This window comes from Pholis gunnellus (assembly GCF_910591455.1).
Source record: "Pholis gunnellus genome assembly, chromosome: 21".
NCBI classification, from domain to species: Eukaryota; Metazoa; Chordata; class Actinopteri; order Perciformes; family Pholidae; genus Pholis; species Pholis gunnellus.
This window is the reverse complement of record NC_136548.1, coordinates 5,662,403-5,689,103: the sequence shown is the minus strand read 5'-3', so window position 1 is coordinate 5,689,103 and position 26,701 is coordinate 5,662,403. Positions and strand designations below refer to the sequence as shown.

Below are 26,701 nucleotides of genomic sequence, written 5' to 3'. Positions count from 1 at the left end.
ACACTGTTTTCCTATTAAAAGTAAAATGCTTGAAGATATGAAACCACTTTCAGACCAAACGGTCTCTTGTCTTTATTCGTCTGGAGAGTAAAATATCTCCAGAGTCTGATACAAAAGTACAACAGCATATAACTGCATTTACAGGTATGCAATAGTGTAAGGAACACTGTTCAATTTTTACAAACACTACATTCATTACAGGCTTTTTGGTCTAAATTGCTGGGGTTTGAAAAACGACTTACACATCTATTATGTCTCGGATAGGAGTTCATTATTTTGTGACAAAATTCCCGCACCCAAGACACTTATTTTGAAAGAACTCATACTCTAAGAAAGACAAGAAAGACAAACAATATGAACTCATCTATGCAGTGCCAAAGACGCAGCAAATACAGTCCAGCGCTTTGTAGCTGCAAACCACGACAGATATTTAGTCCGATCAGTCTACTTCCAGAGTAAACCCAATGTCAGTCTTGCTCAGTCCAAGCCTTCCTCTTCACGGGGACTCCATCACTGATTTGCTGTCTAACCCCTTCCTCGCTCCTGGGTCTGGTGCTCGTGAATGCTAAATAGTCTCCTCCGTTGCCACGTGGAGCAACTCCACCGTGAGCATGGGAGATCCGCTGAGCTGCATCGGCTGAATGAGAGGTCCCAGAATGCCACGCCCTCCTGCGGGGGGACCCGCCGTATCCAGGAGAACCCGAGGGGTACAAACCACAGATCCCAGATGCAAGCTTGGCTGCTTCGGAAGCATGGTTGTTGCTGGAGGCGCGAGGCCGGAACGGCACTGATTCGGACTCAGAGTAGGTGCTGCGTGTGCGGGGATACCTGCAGGCCGATGCGGCAGAGGGGCGGGGTGTGGAGGGGGCGAAAGAGAACGAGGATGGAAGGGAGACTCGCGGCTTGGGGTAAAAAACACCTGTCTTCCTGCGTCTCACTTCTCCTGGTTCCCTTCCTTCTCCTCCCAGTTCCTTTGGCCTTTGCGGTTCTCCGAACATGTCTCCACCTTTGTCCTCGTTACTGATCCACCTGTTCTTCCTCCTCCTTGTCTGAGCCTCTTCTAGTTTCATTTCCAGGTTGTGAACATCCTCGTTTATCTGATTGACCTGGTCAAAACGAGACAGCAGCGCACTGACGCAGGGCAGCAGGCGGTCCAGGTAGGGCTGGACGTCGAACCCGGCCTCGGACACCGACGAGTCCTCAGACCTCGTGGAGAGAGACGAGGACAGGGGACGGGGGGATGAAAAGGAGGAGGACAGGGAAGGGGAGCGGGAAGAGGACAGGGTGGAGAGACGGGATTCCTGTGAGGACCTGGAAGGAGGGACGTCCATACCTTCGAACTTCACCCTGTGCCTGAACTTGAAGGGAAAAAGACGTGCGTGGAATCAGCAACATGGCCCGGGCTTTGGAAGATTTGCGCCACAACTAATGCAATGCCTACCTCTTTGGCTTTGGCGAGTCCCATCCACAGTTTGAGTCTCTTAATGAAGAACTCCACCATCTCATAGTCCTGAGGTTCAATAGTTGGACAGTACAGCTCAGCCTGCTCTGCCCTGAAGGACAAAGCAATAGTTAGCAATGAAAACCTACTTAATGCGGCATTTACCCGACCAAATATTAGCTCATTGTTGGCACTCATTCATTCTTAAAATGAAAATACATCAGATTGTCCTCTGGCGCCGCCCTGAGTTTGAGGTTTTGATTGAAAAGTCTCTACAACTAGAGTATGGATTTCTATGAAATTTGGTTTAATCTTTCATGTCCCCCACTGGATGAATTGTAATCACTTTGGTGATCCCTTAATATTTCACGAAGCGCCATCATCAGGTTCTCCAATTGGACCAAATATCTGCAAAACTAATGACATCCCCATCAGGCTCAGCTGCACTAGCGCTCTGTGGTCGGTAGCGACGCATTACATATATCTGAGTAATCTTTTTAATTAATTGTACTTCTGAGAATAGTTGCCTTGCACAACACATTTGCAATCAAATGTGTGTACTTCCACTCCTTTACATTGGGCTACACACGTGCTTTCAAAGGGAAGAGTTAGCGGAAGGGTATTCAGTTGGTTGCAATCTGCAACCTCACCACTAGATGCCACTAAATCCTACACACTGGTCCGTTAAGTGAGAGGAAACATCAGCATATTAGCTTTTCTCATTGTGAGCATTGTTAGGCTGCACCGCTGTGCTTAAGAACAGCCAAACAGAGCCAGTATTAACATCTTGTTGCACATGATTTTTTGAATGTTTTTTTAATATGTGATCATGCTCATCAAATGTCAAATGTACAATGAAGAACTCGTCATTTTAGAAACGGATGGACACTTGGGAGTTTGGTTTCCATCTAACCATTGACAATGCAGCGCTGGGATTTTTAGCTGCATATCCACACAACCATCTGCTGGTAAATATTATGCACACACATTGTGTACCTGTATGTACGGATGAGAACAGCTCCACAGAGTCTGGCTAAGAGCCAAACACTTCCCCCCACTAGTAGCAGCCCATAGATGGGGCCCAGGACTGGGTGGACCCTGCAAAGTCTTTGGAGAGCCAGTCGGCCACGCAGGATGGACAGCACCGAGACCCCGGTCTGACGTACTGACAGGAAACCCTCCACTGAGCGGGAGAAGAGCTGAAACAAAGACATAATCAAAATACATTTCTATCTTTAGGAACACTCGATTCAGCTGAACGCTTCCTTGTCGTACCGTGTTTCCGAGGTGAATGCACAGCAGCAGCAGCAGCAGCAGCAGGGCAGCCAGGGCCCACAGCTCCCTCCAGGCCCTCTGCAGCACTCTGCCTAACATCACCCACCTCCGCACGAACCGCAAGGTGCCCAGCAGCTGGAGCACGCAGCAGTGGAAATGATTAGACATTTAGTAGAGTGCCAGTGGGACCAGTATAGAGACGTGTAGTGATGAAGGAGAGCGCTCGATTACCTTTAGAACAAGCAGAGTGAGCAGGACGGCGGCACACTGGGAACAGCGCTGTGCCAGGAGGGCAGCACTGTGGAAGTCGATGAAGCCGTCTGGTTGGGATTGAAGCTAAATGACACACGCACAGGTCATTGTAATGTTATCAAAGCAGCATGTAGAATAGGCCTTGTTTCTTTAACGATTGCTAACTTTTTCTATGTAATTACAAAGAGTGACTGAAGGGTTCGGGTTGTAGGTACACGTAGGGGCTTAATTAAGTAGCATTTGCTGCCAAACCTGCAAAAAATGTTCCCTTCAGTTTATCTTTGTTATTCTTATTATTACTAGTATTATTTGCTCAGGCTTATCTCTCACTTAAAATACTATTGTTATATCTATTTTTTTTATTTGTTTGTTTTGGTCATTTTCAATGGTCTTTGCACTAAATAAAAAAAAAACTGCAAGGCACAGGGTAGGACAAATAAAGTGAAGCACCGACACTGGCCAGATCAGGTCAGATGTAGGTTACCTCTAACTGAGGTTAACATACAACAAGCGCCTGCTCAGCTGACACTAATGTTGGAGGTAAATCGTGATGGACGGTAAAAGTTTTCTGCTTTCGTTTCTTACCTCGGAAACACAGCAGGTGGCCTGGGAGAGGGAGCAGAGCTGCAGGACAGCCGTTGCCAGGGACAAGAATGCCAAGAGAAGCTGGAACCAGTGTCTGCACTGAGGCACATACTGGGCACGCTCAGTGGCCATGGACCACAGCTCTCCCAGCAAGATGAGGAGAGCAGAGACGAGGAGGAGAACCTGCGGCATGAAGCAAGTGCATTTTAACACCGGAAATTATTTCTGAATCTTCAGAATATGCATCGCGCCTTGTGTTTATTCTTGATGTATTTGAAGGGATTGCAGTGTTTGTTACCGTAAGTGCCACCTGCAGGTCCAGTCCAGAGAGGGATGAAGGGATGAGGAGCGGATGGATGGAGAGAAAGGGGGTGACTCCCCGTGTCTGAGCCCACTCGAGCCGCATGGACACGCACACAAATAAACCAGACTCTCTGTGGTAGTGTGTGAAGTCCATAGAAAGGGATTTAAACCTTTAAAAAAAAAGGAATCTACTGAATATGGTAACGTATAGAACTCAATATATGACCCATGTGTCTCTGAACATATAGATTTCATCATTACAACTGAGGGTTGAGAGATCAGATGATTCAGTATCTCATGCAAAATGTGCAAAATAGTTTGGCAATCTACATGAATCATGTAGATTGTGCATTATGTTATTGCCCCATTTGTTTGCAGAAGGAAAAACAAAGGTATTGTTTTGCTTTTTGGGCAAATTTTAATGGGGAGGCACGCCTCATTATTTTCAAAAGAGTAATTGAATCCTGTCTCGCTCTCAGAGGATTCAACATCTGAAGAGCGAAGGTATTAATAATCACGCTCTCAGATGCAAGTCACCTTGCCGTCACTACTCCACTTACTGTTTCTTGCCCCAGTCTGCCATGTGCAAGTCCGCAAGGAGCTGGCGTGTTGCTCCACTGCTGTTTCCCAGAAAGACACTTTCCACCGGATTGAGGGGATGCGCGTACTGCAGCCGTGGCGATCCAACGAGGCGCAGCGTCGGGTTCTGGTGCAGATGCGTCACCAAGGTGTGGTTGATCCACCGCTCTGCGTCTGTCCAGCTGCACGAAGAGAGAACCGACCAAAGCTTTGGGTTTGTGCTGATGGTGCACAAAACCAGGACAGTCCCAATTTAAATTTTTTCTCGACAGACATTCTCTTTCATCTCAATAATGAGACTGTGTGTATTTTTAATTTCAGGAAATTAAACTTTAAAAAGTCATTAAGAATTGAGGCCGTACCCAGACATGCACAGACTTTGCATGTCATGTGAGGACAACTTTTTCTTTCTTCTTTTCCCATGTTTAAACCGTGATATATTTTTCTGAGGACACCGAATTTAAAACAAGTTGACTGCATGATTAGTGTGATCGATTTTCTAAATCTGATCTCAGTAGTTATCTCTACTGTGTCTCGGACTTACGAACATGTGAAGAAAAAGAGTTTTGCCAGGATCATTATTCTAAGACACTTTATTGTTCTTGTTTTCATCTCGGCGTGTTTTAATGTCTCAAAGCACTCTAAACACAACGTACATTTATTGTGTGTTGGCAAGTCATTTAGATGAAGCCCTATCTACACCATGAGGTAGTGTGCACTTCACTTTCTTGTGGCCAAAATACTGTTTCACAGATGGAAATGTGTCTTTAACAAACTTAGAAAGATTCTCCTGGCAAAACCTTTTTTTTCACCCGTTAGTCATGTGCACAACCGCCTCTGTCCCTGATGTTTGGCAGGGAAAGCCGGGTGCACACCTCATGAAGACCATCTCATTTAAAAAAAACGGCATCATAACAACGTCTAGCCGAACAAGCAGCGCGCTGCGGTCAAGGTTTTCTCCCCCAGATACAGTGCGTGGCTGCATTCGGTGCGGCGCAGTGTTTTTGACAGCAGCAGGCTGAGCGCCGGCCTTACTCTCTGAGTGAGGTGAGGTTCGGGACCCCCGAGGGTGCCGTGTGAAGACGGCGTCTGACGGCAGAGTGCAGCAGCCTGCCCTGCCTCTGCTCCACGCCGTCCTGGTAGTTCACCATCAGCACCAGCAACAGGAAGAACAGCTGGCACACGCAGTGCTACAGAAAAGACGCAGAAGATAAACAACACAAAGATGCTTCTGGAGACAAATTGACAATTTTGAAAGTTAGGTTTCATTCTCACCCTCATGAGCGATCGCAGAGCTCGAACTTTGCGGGCCTCCTCTTTGGCCTGCAGCAGCCCGTAGCCACACGGCGGTCTGACCTTCCCCCCTTGCTCCCCGAACGCCCTCACCACAGTGCTCTCCTGAGCCAGCTGCTCCTCCACCTCCGGATCCACAGGCCTCCACAGTGCCGTGTGGATTAACGCCTGCACGCACACCTGAGCGAAGGAAGATACCAACTAAAATCACAGGAGTCATCCACCAAAGATCCCAAAGGCTCGATTGGAATGAACTCACCTTGAGCGGTTCCAGCAGCAGAGCAGAGGCCAGAAAGGCAGAGAGAGCGGACACAAGCCACATGAGGACGACTGTTCTGGACAAGAAGCTCCCGTAGAGTCCGGCCACGGCCAGGCACGCTCCCAGCAGCACAGCCACCAGGGGGTAAATCACACGCAGGGCCCAGGGAGGGAGCAGCCAGCTGGGCTGACCGCGAGCAACTCCTGGGATGATGGGGGGGGGGGGGTTGAGCAGCAGATATGTCAAAACACTGTTCACACCAGATCATCAGATGTGATTAGAAATATACCAATTGTCTATTTACTGGGTGTTCATCACACAGTCTAGCACAGTGATTCCCAACTGTAACTGTATACCCCTGGGGACAGATTGAGGAGAGTTCACCCAACAGGGCTGTGGGCCTAGTACCTATGCGCGTGGTGAAGGAGGAGCGCGTGGAGTCGGGAGACGGGCTGGGCAGGAAGGTGCTGGCCACGGAGTCCACAGACACCCCAGAGGGACACCTGTAGAGTCCTGCGCCATACAGGGCGGGACAGGACTGCGGATCTGGCTTGTAGATCTCTGCGCCGTACTTCTCCTCGCTCTGCTCTGACCAGCTGCTGCAGGAGGTGCTCCGGCTGAGAGGGAGGAAAAAAAAAATCGCAGCAATATGGGAGATTCTGAGCAACGCAGAGCTGCAATGAAAGGGCAATCAACCTGATGCACAGAAGCGATCCTTACGCGGTTGAGAGCGAGGAGGTGGTTCTCGGGGAATCCCAGCCGCTGTCTGAGTTGCTGTTTGTTACATCTGCTCTGTCCTCTGTTGCTGCTGCTATAGACATCAGTAGATCCTCCTCTGGCATCAAGCACAAAAAAAACCATAGAATCAGACTAGTTTACACACTCTATCTATGCAAATATTTCTATGGATCCAGTCCATTTATTCGTCGCAATGTGGGCTTTTGTTTTTTTGCAGTAAAGTGCTGTTAATTCCTTATACTTTCCCAAAAACCTGCCTGCATTACTTCTGCTTGAGGTGATGATTTTGCTTGTATGAAACCATACAATACTCACTTTGACATGACAGCCTAGAAACCGATGGCCGGGGACACACAAGACTTTTCACATGCAGCTAACAGATTAAGAATTTTCCGTATATTGCAACAGTTTCTCACCAGACAGAGTCAGAAAGGTTGTCAGATTGTTGCAGTGGGCTTGCACTAAGTCGGTTTTCATGGCGTGGATCTTTTTGTCCAGTGAAGCGGGGGATTGGTGAGAGCTGGAAATGTCTTTTGAAAGGGGATACGCGCACGAAACAACAGCAGGTGTGCCGAGGGAGGAGGGTGAGGCCAGCCGGAGCTGCATCAGGGCCTTTTTTCTCCTCAGCTGGCGTGCACGGCCCAGAGCAGGCGAAGCCTCGCAGAGGTTGAGTGCAGGGGTCGTCCTTGTGAGGCACGGGCCCGCTGGTAGATTGAGGAGGCTGTCGCAGGACGGCCATGTTCCTATGCCCTCCTCTTGACGTGCTCCATCTGTCTGGGGCGCCAAGCCAGATGCAGCCCAAAAGTCCAGAATACTGGAGTCAAACGCCTTGCTCTCCAGTAACTACAGGAACAAGAAGAACACTTCATGAGACAGGGCAGGAACCGCAATTATGTGTGTGTGTGTGTGTGTGTGTGTCCATGTACGTGTGCGCTCACAGATGAAGGACTGTCCCGCGCTGGGCCGGAGGAGTGTGACAGAGACAGGAAGGAAGATTGGCCGAGGTAAACGTCCATCTCCACAGAGTGACAAACAGGAGAAGGAGGAACTGATATGTCCACGGTTACCTGGGTTACACACACACACACACACACACACACACATGCATAAACTGCTGCCTGAACATTTCTGAGTGTACATTCAGATAAATGGAAAACACTCACTTTCCACACTGAGATAAGACTGTCTGACAAACAAAACTCGGACGCACGTCCGACACATCCCTGTAATGACCTCTAATCAGCAGCACACAGGAGGCCCGGATGAAGCACACAAGAACAAACCCCACCAAAACTCCATTCACACACCGTTTTAAATAGCACATCAATGTGTCAAACTAAGTCACATCTAACTGATCTGGCTCATGTGAGGCAACACATCAAAACTCGTCACAGACGGACCCTTGGTGTCACTTCTTGACACACTGGGTATCGCTTTAGCATAGTTTTGGTGCAGAGTAGTCTTTACTTCAACACAAGGTTAACGTGAACTCAAACAAACACTTAGTTAAGTTTAGGTTTGGGTTCAAATAAGTCTGTTACGTAACTTCAGTCACGTACATAAGTTAAGTATGTTAACTATGTGACCTAAGTTAAGTTTGTTAGGTATACATTATGTTAAGAAGGTGATCTAATAAGTACATTACTTACATGACGGAAGTTAAGTAAGTTAAGTAAGTGATATGAGTTAAGAACACTACTTAGTCAACTACGTTATCTACCTGACATAAGTACTTAACGTATTAATGTAAATTAAGTACATTACATATGTGAATCAAGTTAAGTGTCACGTATGTGACGTGTAAATATGTAAGTTTAGTATGTTGCGTATGTGGCTTAAGTCAAGTATGTAAGTTCAGTACATATGACACAAGTTATGTAAGTAAGTTAGGTATGTTATACACGTGACGTTACGAATGTTAGGTAAGTCATATAGGTTACGTATGTTACATATGTGTGTACATAAGTTAAATAAGTTAACAGTGTGTTTGTTTGACCCATCTGTTTGCATGAACTTGGAGCATCATGGTGTGATGCACAGGACCAAGCTGCCGCATTTGACGAGTTGAGAGTGAGAACCCGGGTGTGTGAGTACGAAGCTTCCTTCAGCGGCAAATTGTATCATGAAAACAAAGCAGCTGTTGTAAGTTACCTGACTGTGAGCTTTTCGAAACAGGAAACAGAGGAAACACTGGAGAGGAAACACCAGTACAGCAACAGTCATCCCCACGGCAACCGCCTCCACGTTAACCAGCAGCTGGGCGGACACCGGTCCACTTGTGGCAAAAGGGACACAAAACAGACGGGTTTATGTCCCTAAAAGAATCGAATTTAAATTCATGTGACGACGTAATGTCCCTTTGAATGAGCCACAAATTCTATTCAACATTACGTTGTATATATCTTTGACAAATAATTGATTGTTCTGTTTGACTGAAATGATTACAGTAAATAGAAGGACCATATCTTCATTGAAATGTTATTGAATCATCTGGGAAAAAATATCCATTAACAGGTTTACTTATTAACGTTTTTGCAACTAACAATTACTACATTATCTGACATGTGTAATTCCATGAATGCGCTGCCATGAAATGAGTAGGGGTTTATGTCCAGGCTTATAAACCATCCTACCTGTGCCCCTCTGTGCCAACAGCCCCGTACCACAGAGACCCCAGTGCCAGGTAGAGGTGCAGCACGAGAGCACTGCATGTGACCCTCTGACCCCTGGTGAAACGGCTGTGGGCCGGGCGCTCCCACAGCGACAGCCACAGGTGCTGCTCGACCATCCCAAACGTCAGCTGGGAGGTGAAGACCCGTCGAAACTGAGAGAGCTCCTCGGGACCTGTCCGGAAGAAAAAAAAAGACACCGCAGCCACTTGACTTAGGTAGCAACAACAAAAAAAATAGATGTACGTGATATTACTCAGTTGAAAGTAAGTGTATGCGCTTACATGAGGCCAGAACTTCTTTCTCCACAGAGCCGTTCTTCTGATTCTCCACGGAGAGCCAGTCCTCCAGCAGGAAGAAGAACATGTGGTCTGTCTGAGGGTCCCAAACCACCACGTGCTGAACGTACCAGGACGGGTCCAGACCTACATTTACATGGTTGATAGTCACCTCAGCGACTTACAGTCATGGGCGGATTATGAAACAATGGGCCCCCCCCTAGGCACAGACATGCAAAAAAGGCCCCACCAGCATTGTGTGTCACTTTGTGTTTCTTTATGGTCTTTTTGTGCCTGTTTGTAGTCGTTCTATGTTTCTTTGAGGTCATTCTGAGACGTTTCCTGGTCAGTGTGTGTCTCTTTGAGTGACATTTTTGAAAGTGAAGGCCAGAAGGGGCCCCCTGACACTTTGGGCCCACGGGCCTGTGCCTGTACCCAGTAGGCCCGTTGAGTAATCCATCCATGCTTACAGTATCAAATGAGAAGTTTGTTGTTTTTGATCTCTTGCTCCATGACACGCTGAAAAAAATGTGATTACTCAAGTCGCACACCTGCACGTGGCCACGCAAAATGTAATCTGAATTTCAACAAATCATTATGTAGAGGGTAAAATAGTTGTAATTGTTTACAATGTAAGGCCTTAATCCCAAAGGACATTGTCTCAAAATAGGGTCATAATCAAAGCAACAGCAACAGCTTTGAAAGAAGGATGTTTTAGCGGTTTCCATGTACCTGTGTTATCATGCCAGATCCGAATTTTCCAAACTTCTCCCAGGTTGTCGTCTGTCTCCAGGTGAAACTGGTCCAGGCTGCCACGCAGAAACGCTCCATCCCTCTGCAGGTGGCGAGAGCCGCTCTTGTTCACACCGTACAGACTGATGCCAACATGCGCTGTGGTGCCTGATGGGTGCATTAATCATTTCCATCATATGTAGTTAGAGGTTTCATAACTTCACAAATGGAAAATGCTTTTATTACTCATATTTTTGTGTTCACGTTGTGAATTTGTCCTTGGCTGACCTGCTCCTCGCCTCCAGCCGGTCTTGACCAGCACCCTGTAGGGGTACAGCCCCGGTCGGCCACACAGAGGGACCTGGCTGAGTCTCAAGCTGTCCAAGTGGTCCAGCTTATGGGCGATGAGCCCCACCAGCAAGTGAATCAGAACCAGGACGGCACACACAATCCCCACCACCATGTTGCGCATGGGACCGCCTGGCTGCACAGATAAGACACGGATGGAGGGAGGGAGGGAAGAGCCTGTTGATGACTGCTCTCTTTCTATTCCTGACTTTGCATTTGGGGAATGGATTATATATATATATATATATATATTTGTTTCCCAAATATATGCACTGAATAACAGATGCTTTGTGTCCTCACATACCGGCGGCAGCAGAACAACAGCCCCAGGATGAACAAACAAGCTGGCCCCAAACATGGTGAGGTGCTGGGTGAGGCAGTGTGCCGCGTGGAGCGTGCTGCCCTCCAGTGGCTGTAGACCCTCACTGCTCCAGCGCCTCTCCTCCACGCTGTAGTACCGGCACAGCGAGCTGAACACGCACACCGACACGCGGACGGGGCCGCCGTCGACCAGAGACGAGGTCAGGTTGACAGAGAGGGTCTTGTCCGTCCTGTCCAAACTGTAGTGGGAGGAAAACTCTCAGTCACGTAAAGCACTTCTTCATTAGGTAAATATGAGAGCACCGAGTTACAGAAAAGAGCTGGGACTTACAGCGGGGACAGGAATATGGTTTCCTCTGCGGAGGTGGTTGCAGCAGAGAGAGTGAGGGCCCACGCTCTCACCAGAGAACCCTGGGACGCATTAGTCCCCGGCACTGTAGGGCTCACTTCTATCTTGACATGTCCCAGACTCACTGGAGTAGCTCCTAGATATGCATAATGCAGTTTAAACACAGCCTTTATAATTCATAATTTAATGCAAAAACAACTCACAGATATACAGTAAGGTTAATTCATTATTATGTAGGCGCTGCATGATCGACCTTAAAGCTACAGTCGGTAACTCGGTAAGTGTCAACTGTATCCTGACACTATATGAGACAGATAATCTGTGAAATATAAATCAGGTTCCTCTGCCTCCTTTTAGAGCTCCTAATGGCACTTGAAAGATTCCACCGCTCCCAAAGGAAAACAACCAATCAGAGCAGAGGAGTCTATAAAGCATGCTGCCAATCAATGCTCATGAACACCAATCAACTGTCAAACGAGAGAGCGCTGATCAAGTGTTTTCAGAAAACACATTTTAGTGTACCGAGTCGCTGTAAAAGGAGAGTTATGACGAGAAGTTATTTTCATTAAAGTTAACAACAGCAGCTTTAACGATAGTTTATTCTCGTTATTTAACGGATGTCTTCGGACATCGTGAAATGTCTAAATGTCACGTGTTCAACCAACCTTCCCACAACTGTCACAGCCGAAAATGTATTCATATTTTTACTGTGAAGCCAGGCACTCATTACCTTATTATGTGTATTCAAACGACAGGAAGCTAGTCTGTTTATAGTCTGAATGAACAGACATTAACAGCCACTATGTGTCTGACTGTGAAAATGTGACAATGTCTGACTTTTGCTGTTCAATTTCATTAAGGCCAATTGGTCATTAGCATTTGAACAAAGTGCAAAAGTTTGGAAAAAAGCAGGATGGGTCCAGAGAAAGAACAAATAGTCTACTGTACCTGAGTCCAGGCTGAAGTTGAAGGAGATATATAAACCTGCGTTGTCATCCAGTCCATCCACAGCTTTGACTGTGAGGTTCAACCTCCCTTCCGTTGGGAGTGCCGCAGTAAGACACGTCCCGTTCCCAGCTTCACCCGCCCTCCCATCCCCACCCCCATCGTCCTGTCCCACAGGGTATTTGTTGGGCAGAGTGACCCGTATGGCCTGTTCGGGGTCCAGATCCTGGATGGGTATGGGTTGGCCCTGAGGCGTGGTGAGCTCCATGGCGACCAGAGCGGTGGAAATCGGAGGGTCGGCCGCGGTCAGCAATGAGTTGGATCCCAACTCCGCGTCCACACCAAACAGTACCTGCACCATCTCAGACTCCCGACTCTGCAGGTGAGCGGTGAGGGAGGCGGGGATGTGGAACTGACACGGCCGACGAGTCTTCGATCCGTCGGCCGCTGATGACTGAGGCGGGAGGATCTGGTTTCGGTCGGACTGGTGCGTGCAGAGGAGGTCGGAGGGGTCTCCATGGAAGCCCACTGTGTTGATATAAGGAGTGGAGAGCGAAAGGGGCGCCTCGCCGTGGACACGCGAGTGCATCAGAGAGCGCATCAGGGCCCCAGCGTGACCCAGTGCTGACAGGGTGATGGTGGGAGCCGACCGCAGAGTGCTGGAGTAGGCCGGGTGAGCGCCGGAAGCGCCGGCAGACTCGGACACAGCCGCCAGGGTGCTACCTGGAGACAAGGAGGACACACTCAGCTAAGGTCACCATCAGCAGACGGCTGCGTCATGCAGGAGACGGGGGTGGACAAGCACCTATGATGTTGAGGATGTTCCTCCCGGTTTCCAGAGCTGACAAAACACCAGGACTCATCTGTTCCTCCATGACATGGATCATCTTCCCCACGGCTTCCAGAACCTTCTGCTGGCACTTTTCACACACCAGTTCACTGGGAACAGCCTCGTGTGCAAGTCAAAAACATTATTTTTCCACTTTCAGTGAGTTGAATATTTTAACCAACATCAGTCAACTACCCAACTACCAAAGTCAGCCATTCATTTTCAGAATTTTAACCCTTTATATGCCAGTTAGTTTACGTAATGCCACAAACATTTGAATTATTTCCTGTATACTAAATACGGGGGGCGGGGGGGGGGGGGGGGGGGGTATTTGATGTAATGGTCGTGGAATTTGAATGGGCTTCAATGGGGACATTTACAGTGTCTGTATTTTGGCTACACAGTTTATTAAAAAAACTAACTCACACGGTTAAGGTCTGGCGTGAACGTTATTGCACGTCTTTTTGCTCTCACTGTGTCTGTGTTTGCAGGACTTACAGCGGGCCCCGATATGACACTGTTCTCAATGGATTCAAAATCTAAACGTTTGAGATCCCTGTGATCTCTGAAGCACTTCCGACATTACTGATCATCAATTGTTTAAAATCTGGGGCTGAGAACGGTGAAGGAAACAAAGCAGGCGATTACTTACAGTCGACTGTGACAACGCTGAGCTGATCTGATCGACGCTCAGCAGGGAGGACACGGGGAGAGAGGCCAGGGCTTGGGTCACATTTTCACGGATCTCCCTTCTGTCCATGAGCTCCGTGGCCGTGCGTCCAGGCTCCATCTGTGGACAAGTGGGTGGGTGAAACTCATTAGTCCAGATTCCGAAGAAATGCAAACCTTCAGAGATCTTAATCTTCAGTATTGTTTAGTTATAGTTCATCATAATCAGTCTCAAGTGTCATTTCGTGCGCTGGTAAATGAGATGTAATGCTGACACACGACCTGATTGAGCCGGCTGGTGAGGGCAATGGAGTAAGGGATGATCTCTTGAGGGTTGCCATGTTGGACCAAAGCCCACAGCTCTGTCTGGCTCTTGTTCCTCAGCCACTGAGTGGCAACTTCATCCCTTGGGGGAGTTTCAACTGTCAACTTTCTGGAGAGAGGAGCAATATGGAAAACACGACAAAGACATTTGGCATAATGTGTAATAACCTCAATGAAAAACATAGTACGGTGGCAAGGGATGCACATTACAGAATTGTGCTTGTGCTATTTTGCTTCAGCTGCATCGAACCCTGGTAGCTTACCTGTTCAGAGCAATGACCTTTGCCCCCAGGTGGTCCTCTACCAGCAGTGTCACGGTGATGACTGACGCGTTTCTTTCTCGCCCAGGACTTCCCATCGGAACCAGGCTGCCGAATGTTGAACGGGTACCCCTGGGGAGAGAAATGAAGACATAAAAGACAAACAGCTTCAGTTTGACAGGAAGTAAATCCAAACCTTGCTTCTTAATGCAGTTTCTAATATCCAGGTAGGTAGGTTGAGGCCCGTGCTCACCTGTACAGAGTGAGCAGGGGGCACACCGTGCCGGTGGACTGGCATGGTGCTGCCTGGAAGGTATAGATCAGCTGAGAGGCCCTGCTTTCTTCATCTCGCCACCCTGCCAAATAAGAGCAGATTTTAGAGGAACACAGTCCGACTTGTCAAATCAACAAGCTGCTTGTTCTCTATTAAAAATGACAAATATTGATACATGTCGGATTTAGTTAACGCTTCTAGGACGACCACAGTGTTACCTGAGCAGCTGTAGGTGACCACTGTCTCCAGCAGACGTATATCCGACTCTGGACTGAGATCACACAGGCCTCCGTGCGGCGGATTGTTAGGTAGTATCGTCAGGCTGGCGCTGCCCCACAGCTCTCTGCCAGGCTGGGATGCGTTGAGAGTGAAGGTATAACTCTGCCCGGCCTGCAGGACGCCTGAACGCACCACCAAGTTCGGAGAGCGTCTCCCTGTAGAGGTGGACGCCTCGTTAAGGTCGAGGGTCACGGCAGTCTGGTCCTCAGCACGCCATTTGTACTGAGAGAAGACACACAAATGAATCATAATAATACCAGATGTCTGATTGTCTGTGAATATTTTGTTTATTTCATGGCAAATAATAAACCATTGTACTGTTCACATATTTACCTAATTAAGCACTGCTGAGATTGAATATAGATTAAACTGTCCAATCACAAATTAATTATTTAAGCCGATAAACACTCAAATTAAAAAGCCAATGAACAACAACTGCAGCACAATGTGTTGCAATACCATTGCTTTTTGATTCGTCATATTTTTTAAGAAATATTTTCCTTTTGCTACAATTTTTGCCTTTACTTTTAACATTTGCATTTTCTTCATGAGACGACTATATTTTGCACAACAATATGTGAAACTTTACCTTAAAACTTCAAAAACTATAAAAAAATGACTTAAAGGAGACATTTCATGCCCGTTTCCATGTTCATGCTTGTACATTGGGTTTCTACTGGAACATGTTGACACGCTTTAATATTAGAAAAAACACTTTATTTTTCTCATACTGTCTGAATATAGCTGTATTTTTGTCTAAAACGTTCTGTTTCTGTCTCTTTAAGCCCCTTCCTGCTCTGATTGGTCAGCTTTTCCCGTCTTCTGCGTCTGCGCTGTCTTCACAGTGTCACTGCAGCCGGGGTCTCACGGTGTGTGTCCACTACTGCATAGTTTTGACATCACAACATTATGGAAGTTCTGACGGCTCGTTTAAAAGGCACAGTGTCTGAAAACTCCTTTCTAATCCAAAAAAAAAGAAGTGGAAATCTGTCTTTCTACAATATGGGACCTTTACTTTGAAAACACGACTTCACGTGTAACCTGGAAGTATTCATCAGAATCATTACCTGAGCCTGGTCATCACACTGTCCACATTGCCCAGAGAGGATGATGGGGCTGTTGTAATTAACGTGGTGATGGGAGGACAGCACAGAGCAGGACACACACTCCACAATCACAGGAAGCACAGGAGCGTCACACACAGTCACCTTAAGATGAAAAAAAAAACAGAAGTATGTGTTGCAAGCGACTTGTTCGCTGAAATTTGTATGGTAAGTTCCTCCATATTTCCCCAAATCTTAAAAACGATTCATTTGCAAGAGATAATTAAAATAACATTGAAAGTCAATGTTAAAGTGATTAAGCATGCTTTTGTGAAAGAGTGGGATTATGGGTAATACTCACTGTCTGGTTGACAGAGGCAGGCCTCCTCCCTGCCTTGTGTACGGTGAGGGTGAAAACATAGCTGGTGCCTGGGCGCAGCTGTGTGCTCAGTACAGTCATTCTACTGCTGTTACTCCCAATGAGCTGCTTCACAAAACGAGAATCCGTGGAGTTCTGAAAATACAAACACCCCGGTGTTAGAATCCCCTACAAACAGTAGATTTCAATCAGGAAGATGACAGTGACAGACAATAGCAATTGATAGCACTTCATTACTTTCAGGTTACTTTAACATCAAGAGGCCTTTACCACCGGCATGCAGGTCCAGTGGTACTGCAGTGTATCCTCCACTCCCGGCTCTACATCAGGGTCTTGGGACTCAGATCCGTCTAGGACGAGGTCGCTGAGGCCGGGCCACAGTCTGTGAGTTCCTCCCTTGATGACAGCTGCCAGCGCTGAGCAGACCACTGTAACGCTGGTTTGTCGTCTGACAAGTAGAGGAGTTCCCCGGAGCGAAACGGTGAAGACGAGGCAATACTGTCCCATCCCGAGAGTATGCTTCGGGAGTAAGAGGAGAGGGGAAGTTGCATCTACCTGACTTCTGAGCGCAACTTTGTTCCCAGAGAATTCTAAACCATTGCACTCTGACTCTTTGAATATCTCCCACAAGTATGTGGCTTTGTAAGCAGAGCAGTTGATGTCCACGCTTGCTTCGAAGAAGCTCCGTCTAGACCTGAAGATAGTAGACCGGCTCTGGACAAGAGAAGCTTGAGGGCTGGGACACCGGGGCTCCTCCACCTCCATGTGTAGTTGCGTGGACACATCGCTGACCCCGTTGAGAACTTTGACCGTAACACTGTATTTCCCAGGAATGTGATAAGTATGATTGACTGTGCTCAAGTCTGTCACAAACGCTTCAGCGGAGTCTCCAAAGTACCAGAGGTATCTGGGATTGCTCCCTCCTACCACTTTTGCAGAAAACCCGACAGCATGACCAACAAATATTCTTTCTGAATGACAGACAAGCTTGACCTTCTTAACAGGCCACTGAACTGTGGCGGTGTCATTTACCGTCTTGGAGCAGATTCCATTGGTGGCGAGCACGCTGAAAGACAGTGAACCGCTCTCTGGTGGCGTAAAGCTCACTTCTTGTCCCGTGAGCCAGGTGGGCTCAGACCCCACCGAGTGAAATATCCAGGTGTACTTGACTGGGAAACCACTTTGAACTTCTGCCTTGAACTGTACTCCTTTCAGAGCCTCTAGAGGATCAGAACAACAGTTCACAAGTCGCAAACCTTGAATATGCTGAGAGACCAGAATGCTGGAAGACACCTCCGCACTGCTGATGTGGTTCCAACCTTTCACGGTCACCAGATGTGTCCCCGCTGGAAGGCTTGATGTGGTGAACCGCCCTTCAAATACACCCTGACTATGAATCCAGTCGTCGTTTCTAAATGTTATAGCGAAGCTCACGTTGCTTCCTTTGGAGATTGTGGGAATAAAAGTGACTTCTTCCTCGGTGCAGAACGAAGACCCGGAAATGTTCAGCATTAGTCCTTTGATCGCATCCTCGACTGCGACACTGTGTGAAGCCGTCTGCCAATTTATCCCATTGGAGACATTCAAAGATGCTTGATAGAGGCCTGCACGTGGAAAGGTGTAGCTAAAGGTCTGATTAGAAGCATTAAAAAGCGCAGCACCTCCAACTTTCCAGCTCCAGTGCAGATCACTACCCTTCCGCACGCGCCCGTGGAGTTGAACGGCAGCACTCGTGGTGATATAAAAGGGATGCGTCCTCCCTTCAATCTCAAAGCCCACCTCTTGAACCTCCTCTTGCACATTGAACTCTTTGGTGACATTGCTGTGACTGAGGACATTCTGAACGGAGACTCCAACAAGACAATGACCAACACTTGCAAAAGTGTGGAGAAGAAAGGGCGCTTGGGTCTGCTGGGGTGAAAGATCAGATTTCACGTACCAAAGGTACCGTAGGTCGGACCCGGTAACCACAGATACAGAGATGTTCACCACTTTCCCTAATGCCACAATGTTCGATTGTGCTGTAATGTGTGCGCCTGCTACGAGCTGTACTGCTACTAAAGAAACAACGCTGGTGGCCTCACCCAACTTGTTACAAGCTCTCAGCTGAACTGAAATCCCACCAGGAGTTTCCACTAACATATGGAAAAGCTCCCCATCACCAGAGATTTGTCGGTTTGTTCCGCTCGGTGTAGCAAGCCAGTGATACGTGACATTGGAGCCCTTGGCGGTTGAAGCAGTAAACAGCAGCTCCTCTTGGGTCGGTACGTATTTCATGTTTGTCAGGCTCTGACATTCGATCTGAGGACCCTCTATTCTTTCAAAGACCTCAATCAAAATAGCTGCTTCCTTTCTACTCACCAAGTTCTGCGCTATAACCCTCACGTGGTAAACCCCTGGTTTCGGGAACGCAAATCTAAACTCATAAGTCCCCTGTTTGGTTGAGACCATACCGTCAACGGTCCAGTAGTAGTTGGTGCTACTGATAGCACTGCTAATTGCTGAGATAATAGTTTCTTCCCCTACTACGGCATAAGGCTGGTTGGTGTGAAGGGAAATGTCCGAAATAGGAAGTAAAACATTGACTTTGAGGGTCACAGAATCACGGCTAACCGCATTAAATGCTGCAGCAGTGACCGTGAACTGACCCGCCGAAGTGAAGGCGTGCGACGCGTTCTGCCTCTGTTCCACCGGAAATCCATCTCCAAAGTCCCACAGCACTGACACATTGCTGCCAGTGCAACTAGCGACCCAAAACGACACCAACGTATTCACCGTCAGCGTGCCACTTTCACTATCGTGCGCCACGGACAGCTTACTTACGGGGTTTTGAATGGTGATACAAGCTCTGGCTGTTTGGCTGCTGACTCGGTTACTTGCCGTTACCGATACCTCTTCCACACCTTCATCTTTGAAGATAAAACACGTTTGAGCGTTTTCTGTCACGGCCATGAGACTAGATGGGCTGCTAAACCATTTAAATTGGTAACCACTCATCTGTACAGGGGAAACTAACACCCCGAGGCAAGCCTCGTCTCCTACCGCCACTACTTCCTGTGATGACAGCACTGTCATGTCGGCTATTGGCGCTTCAACACAGATACTTGTATTAAAGGACGCAGATGTAACAGAACTAAACACAGTCACGGTGATATCATAAATCCCTTGGCTTTGAAATGCGTGCATGGCCGTCGACTGTCCCCTCACTACAGTCAGCGGTGATCCATCGCCAAACAGCCAATGGAAAGTCAGAATGGACGTGTTCCCATTCACCCGAGCGGTAAGCTGTATGCCTCTTCCACTCATGACGCAGTCTGCAGGGAGAACTCCACTAACAGCCAATCTATAGACTTCTACGCCGATAGACTGATGAGCTTGGCTGAGCGAATTGGAGACAGTTACATCTGCTGTATAGTTCCCTGGAAATGTATAGACGTGGGAGACGGAACCATCTGTACGGTTTCCCTGCAGGGACCCATCACCAAAGTCAAAATTCCACATGAGACCCGTACCAGTGGCTACTGTCGCTCGGAAATCTACCGCAGAGGTTAGTTCACTGGGTGCGTTGCAGCTAACCGTTAATCCAGAGATTTCCTCCATAACGTCCACCATGAGCCAGGCGGTCAGGGCTGCAAGAGTGTTGTTGGCACACACTGTGACGTTATAAACTCCTGCAGATGCAAAAGTGTGGCTGACCCTACTACGGTGGGTGCCTTGGACAGCTTCGGAGCCGTCGGCAAAGTCCCATGTGTAGACAACGGCGTAGGTGGAGGGCTCTGCGGACGCTTCCAGAAGGAGAGTCTGTCTGACGAGGGGCGCGGGAAGGGAAGAGGACACGAGGAGGTGATTTAATTGCGGGCGGACGCTTATCTTCAATGAGGCATCAGTGTCGTCATATTGGTTGGAGACTTGGACGTGAAGTGTGTAGTCGTCTGCATGAAAACAAAGACAGATGAGGAAAAGGTTGCTGTACAGACAACACATTTGGAGATGGGGCGGCTCAGGAGGTAGAATGTGCATGAATGAATGGGTGAATGTCGACATGTATTGTAAAGAGCTTTGAGTGGTGCAAGTCCATTTTCCGTTAACAGCACTGACATATGAAGACCGTAGAACTTGTTAGCACATTGCACATCAGGCAGACTGGGAGCAACATTAGCATGGATTCGTTTCTGGCCACCTAAAGAAGTCCAACGTACACTCTCCTTTTAGCTTTAGCTTGTTCTGCATAGACTGTATAGAATATGGACATAGCCTCCGTGAAGAGCTGTTGTGACGCTGAAGAGCTGTTGTGACGAGGTAGCCGCTTACCCTGCACCTCCTTAGGTGAAACATCTGGCTGCTAGCTTCCCTATGTTAATAGTTAAATGCTAACTTATTCTGTCTGTTGTTTGGTGCTGGGCAGGTTGTATGCAGTGGGTTTTCCCCCTCTCACATGACACATAGGCATTTGATCTGTTGTATATCTAAAAACAAGATCAGAGCAGCTTTAATAGTTTGTGTGTTTACCTGGGATGGGATAGGTGTAGTTCACAGAGTCCTGGACATATACTTGCTTCTCTCCTCTCGCCATAAGCACTTCCATGGTCTGACATGGAGCACAGTGGTTGTGGATCACCTCGCTACTGCCATCCCCAAAATCCCACCTACATGACATACACCACATGGAAGTACATTTCTAGTTGTAGTCGAGGGTCAAGGGTGTAACAGCATGCCATCCCTAGGATTCCCTCTGCGATGCCTTACCTGAAGGTGACTGGCAGGGAGATGTCCACCCGGACTCTGAGGGTGTAGAGGTGTGCAGCATCCACAGCTACGACCTCCCTGACTAACAGGAACTCTGGCTCAGCCAATGGGGTCAATTCATCAGCAGTCAGGAGGATTTGTTGGCTCTGGGAGCCCACATGGTTGGAAGCTGTCACCTAGCAGAAAGAGAACGGGTTCTTTTTTTTTCGGATAAAGGCTCAGAATGTAATCAATCAAAAAAATCATCAATTTAATTTTCTACTTCAACAAAAAAAAAAGATCAAAAACTCAGCAAAGTTGTCTTACCCTGAGTTTATACTCAGCGGGTTTCTTTAAAACCACACTGTAAGATTCTCCTTCATGGGCGAACTTCTCCAGGTTGTCAATCACCCAAATAAATGTGACTGAGGAACCGCTCTCCACTTTGGCTATAAATGTCTACAATGTAAAGAAAAATACATCAAATACATAAACACAAACTAAAGTGCCTTTTTGCAAACTTTTAGTTGGACACGTCAACATTCCTTTGTGAAAAGTGAGTGAATAGATGAAGAGTCTTCTTCATCCACGCTGGCAGCTCAGTGCTCTGCATTACAAACATGCTGACAGTTGCAATATTAACATGCTGAAATCAGCCACAAGCCAAAACGTGTTGGTCTTACAAAAATGTGTTTGTTATACTAGAAATTGTTGCAGGAGTTTACCGTGTTAGCAGTCTTTGTGTAGCATCTTAGCATGCTAACCTAATGCTAACTAAGCCCAAAGTACAGCTTTGTAGGTATTTGGTCATAAACCAACTTAAAGAATATACTGAATTGTTGAGCTGATGATGGCAAACAAGAAAAGCAAGAGGATCACCACAGTTATTACAAATGATCCTGTGGGGAACATACATATATGTAACAAATTCCACAGATATTCATCCAATAGTTATCAAGACGTTTCACTGAAAAACACACATTTCAACCTCATAGTGCCACTTGAGAACATTTTTAAAGATCACCAAAATCACAAGGATACATCTTCTAGGAACCATGACTGTTTGTACCAAACGTTTTGCCAATAATGCATCTAGAAGACGTGGCTATATTTCACATGATAAGTGATACATTTGACTCGTGTCAATAGGTGAAAAGTCCAGGGATTTCCAAAATCGTGAGGATTCGTCCCCTGAGGACCATGAAAGTCTTTACATAATTTAAATGGAAATCTGTCCAATAGTTGTTGAGATATTTCAGTCTGGACCAATGCGGTGGACCAACCAGCCGGCGTTGCCATCTCTAGAGCCACGCTGCTGACATGAACTATTTGCTCAAATAAGCAGAATGTGTTTGTTGTTAATTAATTTTTTTTGCATTCTGACCTGTGGAGTGTCTACGAGCATCCTCCAGCATCCGCTTGGCTCAACACTGAGCCCCGTCACGGCCTCGTAGCCACAAACCCTCACACTCACACTCTGAGAGCGTACTGCATCCATCACACTGATGTTCAGGGTCTGAAGCCCGACTGAGGGCAACACCAGGGTCGCAGAGGAGAACCAGGCATCACGGGACTGACTCTGGCAGCCAGCCCAAGACTGAGCCACCTCTTCGGGGCAAGACGGAAGAAAGGGCACCCCGGTTTGGAGAACTGGAGCTGACCATGAGCTGCTGGCCTTCCCTCCAGACAGGACCGTGACAACAATGAGCGTTGGGACGTTGATTTGGACATGAATCTGGTTCTTTTCATCCGGCACAGGGTGGATGACGTTAAGCCCAAATTGAGATCTCCCACCCGGAGTGGGACCGGTTGTCAGGGCCCGAATATCTGGGGCCGCGGTTGTGAAGCCGGAGCGGTCATCGTGCTCGGTAGCTCTGTGAAGATTGTCCACGTACAGCATCCTCAGATCACACACCACCGCGTCCACCCACCGGCCTCCTTGGGGCAGGGAAGTGAGGCCCCCCTCCCACCAGCCTCCCCACTCTGTCCTCCCAAGGGACACGTAACTCTGGCGCCAGGGGGAGTCCAAAGAGGCTTCGCTGTTCAGGCAATGTAAGAGTGCACCAGAGTCACGAGTGTGCTGTATAGCCACAATGTCATCAGGGTACACCGTGATCGCTCGGTCCAGAAGAAGCAGCTGTTACCGAAAACAACAGGAAAATGAGTCAGGAATCTATTTGTTTTTTTTACATATTTTGTATTCAAACATCATCCATCTTGGTCAACTCACGCTTAGAATGTTGAGTTCAGAGCTCGGGTTTATTCTCACAGGCAGGTCTGCCACCAGGTGGTAAAAGGGGGGTATTGCAAGGTATCTGGGCGGCAAAGCAAAGCCGCGGGCCGCTGCTGCGGAGTCGTAGGGGCTGCAGGGACTGGCGGTGGGCACACAGCCCTCCAGCAGGTGGCACCAGTACTGGCCCATGCTGCAGCCCCCCGTGGTGTTGCACAGCGGTACGGCAGAGCAGCAGCTGAATGGATTGAGGAGAGAGCTGCAACCTGAGGAGAAAAAAAAAAAAGGAGATTATTACCGGCGGTATCGGGAGCTCCCAGAAAAGCCACCATAGTGACCCATCTACTGTACCGGGAGGCACCAGGTGGTGGTTGGGGTTGCAGTAGGGTCGGAGGATCTGGACACGGGCAAGGGAGGACACGGGGCTGGGCTGGACCACCAGCTCCACTGACACCAACTGACCTGCGTGACTGAACCACATCCCTGGGAACAGCTGCATCTGCGGGTGTCAAAGGAGAAAGGAAATAAAGCAATTATCATTCTCACATAATCCTTCAGGTTCATCTTGTGACCCCTTAGGTCTGGAACCAGGGTTTCACCCGTGTTCACTGACCTCCACTGTGAGCTGTCCGATGTCTGGGACATTGGGAGAGGGGAGTATCTGGGTCTGAGCATAGGTGCCGCTCATGAGAGCCAATCCAGTCAGGTAACTGTCCGCAGGAGGTAAAGACTCTGCATGAAGAGGGATTAACCAAAATCACCTCGTGGGACACATTTCTAATAATACGATTGCCATACATGAGGATTAGATAAAAGATGTGTGTCTCTGGTGTTCTCCAGTGAAATAAAAGTCTCACCAGTTACTTCTTTTTCACAGAGGAAGCGGTGGCGTCCAACACACTGAGCCTCCCTCCAGCGTCCCCGTGTCCCCAAGGCCATCTGAGCACAACCCCCCCGACTCTCGCCGCCTCCGGCCCACCATGCAGGACTCACTGGCTCCGACCCTGGGTCAGACCCTTCTCCCCCCGGTCTCTTCAGCCATATCCACGCGGTGGTTTTCCTAAGCCGACACAAAAACAGCAACAGGGTGTATCAGTAGATATTTCAAATATAGACACACGGAAGGAGACGCCTGTGTGTGTCACTCACACTGGAAACGAGGAATGGATGAAGTTCTGCAGCTCCAGACTGCCAGCAGTCGCCAGATCTCCTCCCAGAGTCTCTCTGCATGAGTCCTGCGCCTCAGGCCATGAAGATGTCCTCTCAGAGAGCCAATAGCATCGCAGGCCGGCCAGGTGGATCCGACCGCCTTTCGGACAAGGAACGTCCCCTGGAGGAGTCAATTCTTAACGAATCAGCTTAAAATATGGATTCACAAAATGTCAAGATCTCCACTTGTTGATTTCCACAGCCGAGCCGTGTTCAGGGGTGTCACTTTGTAATGTGAATCATGTTAAACCGTTGAGATGATAAACTGCATGATGAGAAGAGCAAGAGCTCATTAGCGAGAGTCACAGGTGTTGCGAGACAGGTGTTTCACATTTTGCATATTTTCACGTTTCACTTGTAATACTTCGTTTTGAGATGAGATTTTTGCCCGTTAACTGTCTAATTAGGAAGTTTGAGCTGAACATACCAGGGAATACGATGCTATGACAGACACCGTGCTTTTCTGTTGAAACACAAATGTTTACGACACCCCGTATGACACAATACTTAAGAAGTAAAGTTTTGGATTTAATGGAGCCTGCGGCATCAAAGTGCAGACGTTTCAGCAGAAAAATGGACTCAACGTATCAAAAGTGAAAGTAATTATTATGCAATGACTTATACATTATTGATGCATCAACGTGGAAGCAGACTTTCACTGAAATGCTGAATTTTGTGCGACTGAAACAGCTAAATGAATGTGTTTTTAACTGTTGTTTTGGGGACTACTGAATACTTTTATCCCTTCAGGCTTTAAAAATGATTTAAATCAAACTATCTGAAATGGAGAAATCCCTCTTGTGATGTCCAGTGAGGCGTCGCAATTAGATACTCCTGCATTTTAAGGGGTCAAAAGTCAAAAACCTTCCATGGAACAATTTATTGTATATATATATATATATCTCACAATATCTGCATAACCTAGTCTTTCCCGTCATGACCATTTGATACATCTACATTAAAACAATAAAGCTATAACAGCATGTCAATTATGACCGAGTTCACATCCCAGAGAGCAGAAGGGTTGCTGTGGTTCACTCTGAACCTCTCGCTTCTCCGAATGAGGTGAGGAAAAACAAACAGATTTACCCAAACCAAGCGTCGCCTTTGGTCTTTTTTTGTCTTAATCAAAGACAAAAAAAGAAGCTTCTCACCTGCAGCTGCGGCGATCAAACCCACACAAAGAATCCACAGCGCCTGCCTCTGTGGCACAAGTGTACCTGTCATCCTGTAGAGCACATCACAACCTCCTGGAGAAAAGGAAAAAGAGCCTCGGCCTGATCACCACATGGAGCATTGCAGGAATCAATGCACTGCAGTCGTTACGTTAAAACATGCAGCTTCTTCAGATCTTCTTTCCCACAAGACTCTCATCTTCCGTACGAGTCGAAAGTTCTCCTCTCAACCCCTCTTCCATGCTCTCATCTCCCTCCACTGACCCCCCCCCCCCCCGACCATGAGTTATGTTGGGGCTGCGTTAAAGGCCTCTTCTCCACTCTCTGTGAGCGCCTGGCTGACTTCTGCTTTGTCTCTCAGCAACGGCCATAGAAGCAGAGTGGACAGAGGAGGCCGACGCTGCTCATTACCATGTTGTAAAACCCCTGGAGCTCAATAGAAACAGTCAGACTCACTCTGGCGGGATGCACCTAAGGATCCTTAGAGAAACCAGCATTCTAGTATCAGTGTGGTTTGGGTACAAATTGTTGCTTTTTTAAATTTGTTTTAGGAATATTTGGGATCTTTTTTTTCTGTCTGGGTTTCAAGCGTTGAAACTTCTCTCTCCTGCATTGCGCCCACGGCCTTGTTGTTGTCCGAGAGCCAACTCGGAGAGCTCATCACTAACCAAACAAAGGCTCTGTGACGCACATGCAGAAGAAATAGACCTCGCTTTAAAAGAAAGGATGCCATCTAGGTTGCCTGGAGAGGGAACAGATAAAGTGGAAGTCAGTGATAAGGCAACCATAGCGGAGTATTGTCAGCCCATTGCCATGGATACGGTTGTATTTCTCTTTGTGAGGAGACTTTCCCCTCACAGGAGCAAGAGGGAGTTGTACTGGTTACTTAGAAAAGAGTGCTAATTCCAATAGTGGGAGTATTTCACTCTCGTACTGTA

The 26,701-nt window shown here is 47.7% G+C and overlaps 1 protein-coding gene across 1 annotated transcript; it reads right to left on the bottom strand.

Moving 5' to 3' along the window:
• Positions 1 to 467: 467 nt before the first annotated feature.
• On the bottom strand, positions 468 to 25,815 carry pkd1b (polycystic kidney disease 1b; the record flags this gene model as incomplete). The annotated part of the gene is made up of 42 exons (XM_079182868.1): positions 468 to 1,358; positions 1,442 to 1,553; positions 2,438 to 2,640; positions 2,717 to 2,851; positions 2,948 to 3,052; positions 3,554 to 3,736; positions 3,852 to 4,026; positions 4,417 to 4,617; positions 5,471 to 5,625; positions 5,711 to 5,908; positions 5,988 to 6,190; positions 6,396 to 6,604; positions 6,708 to 6,822; positions 7,142 to 7,568; positions 7,664 to 7,792; positions 8,877 to 9,000; positions 9,359 to 9,569; positions 9,679 to 9,819; positions 10,405 to 10,572; positions 10,693 to 10,888; positions 11,057 to 11,312; positions 11,405 to 11,558; positions 12,371 to 13,090; positions 13,173 to 13,317; positions 13,849 to 13,986; positions 14,148 to 14,298; positions 14,453 to 14,581; positions 14,703 to 14,805; positions 14,942 to 15,224; positions 16,070 to 16,210; positions 16,407 to 16,559; positions 16,695 to 20,356; positions 20,934 to 21,070; positions 21,171 to 21,346; positions 21,477 to 21,608; positions 22,534 to 23,286; positions 23,380 to 23,645; positions 23,731 to 23,878; positions 23,993 to 24,111; positions 24,237 to 24,439; positions 24,529 to 24,709; positions 25,743 to 25,815. 42 exons carry the CDS (start codon positions 25,813 to 25,815, stop codon positions 468 to 470), a joined length of 12,504 nt encoding a protein of 4,167 aa, XP_079038994.1.
• Positions 25,816 to 26,701: the final 886 nt, after the last annotated feature.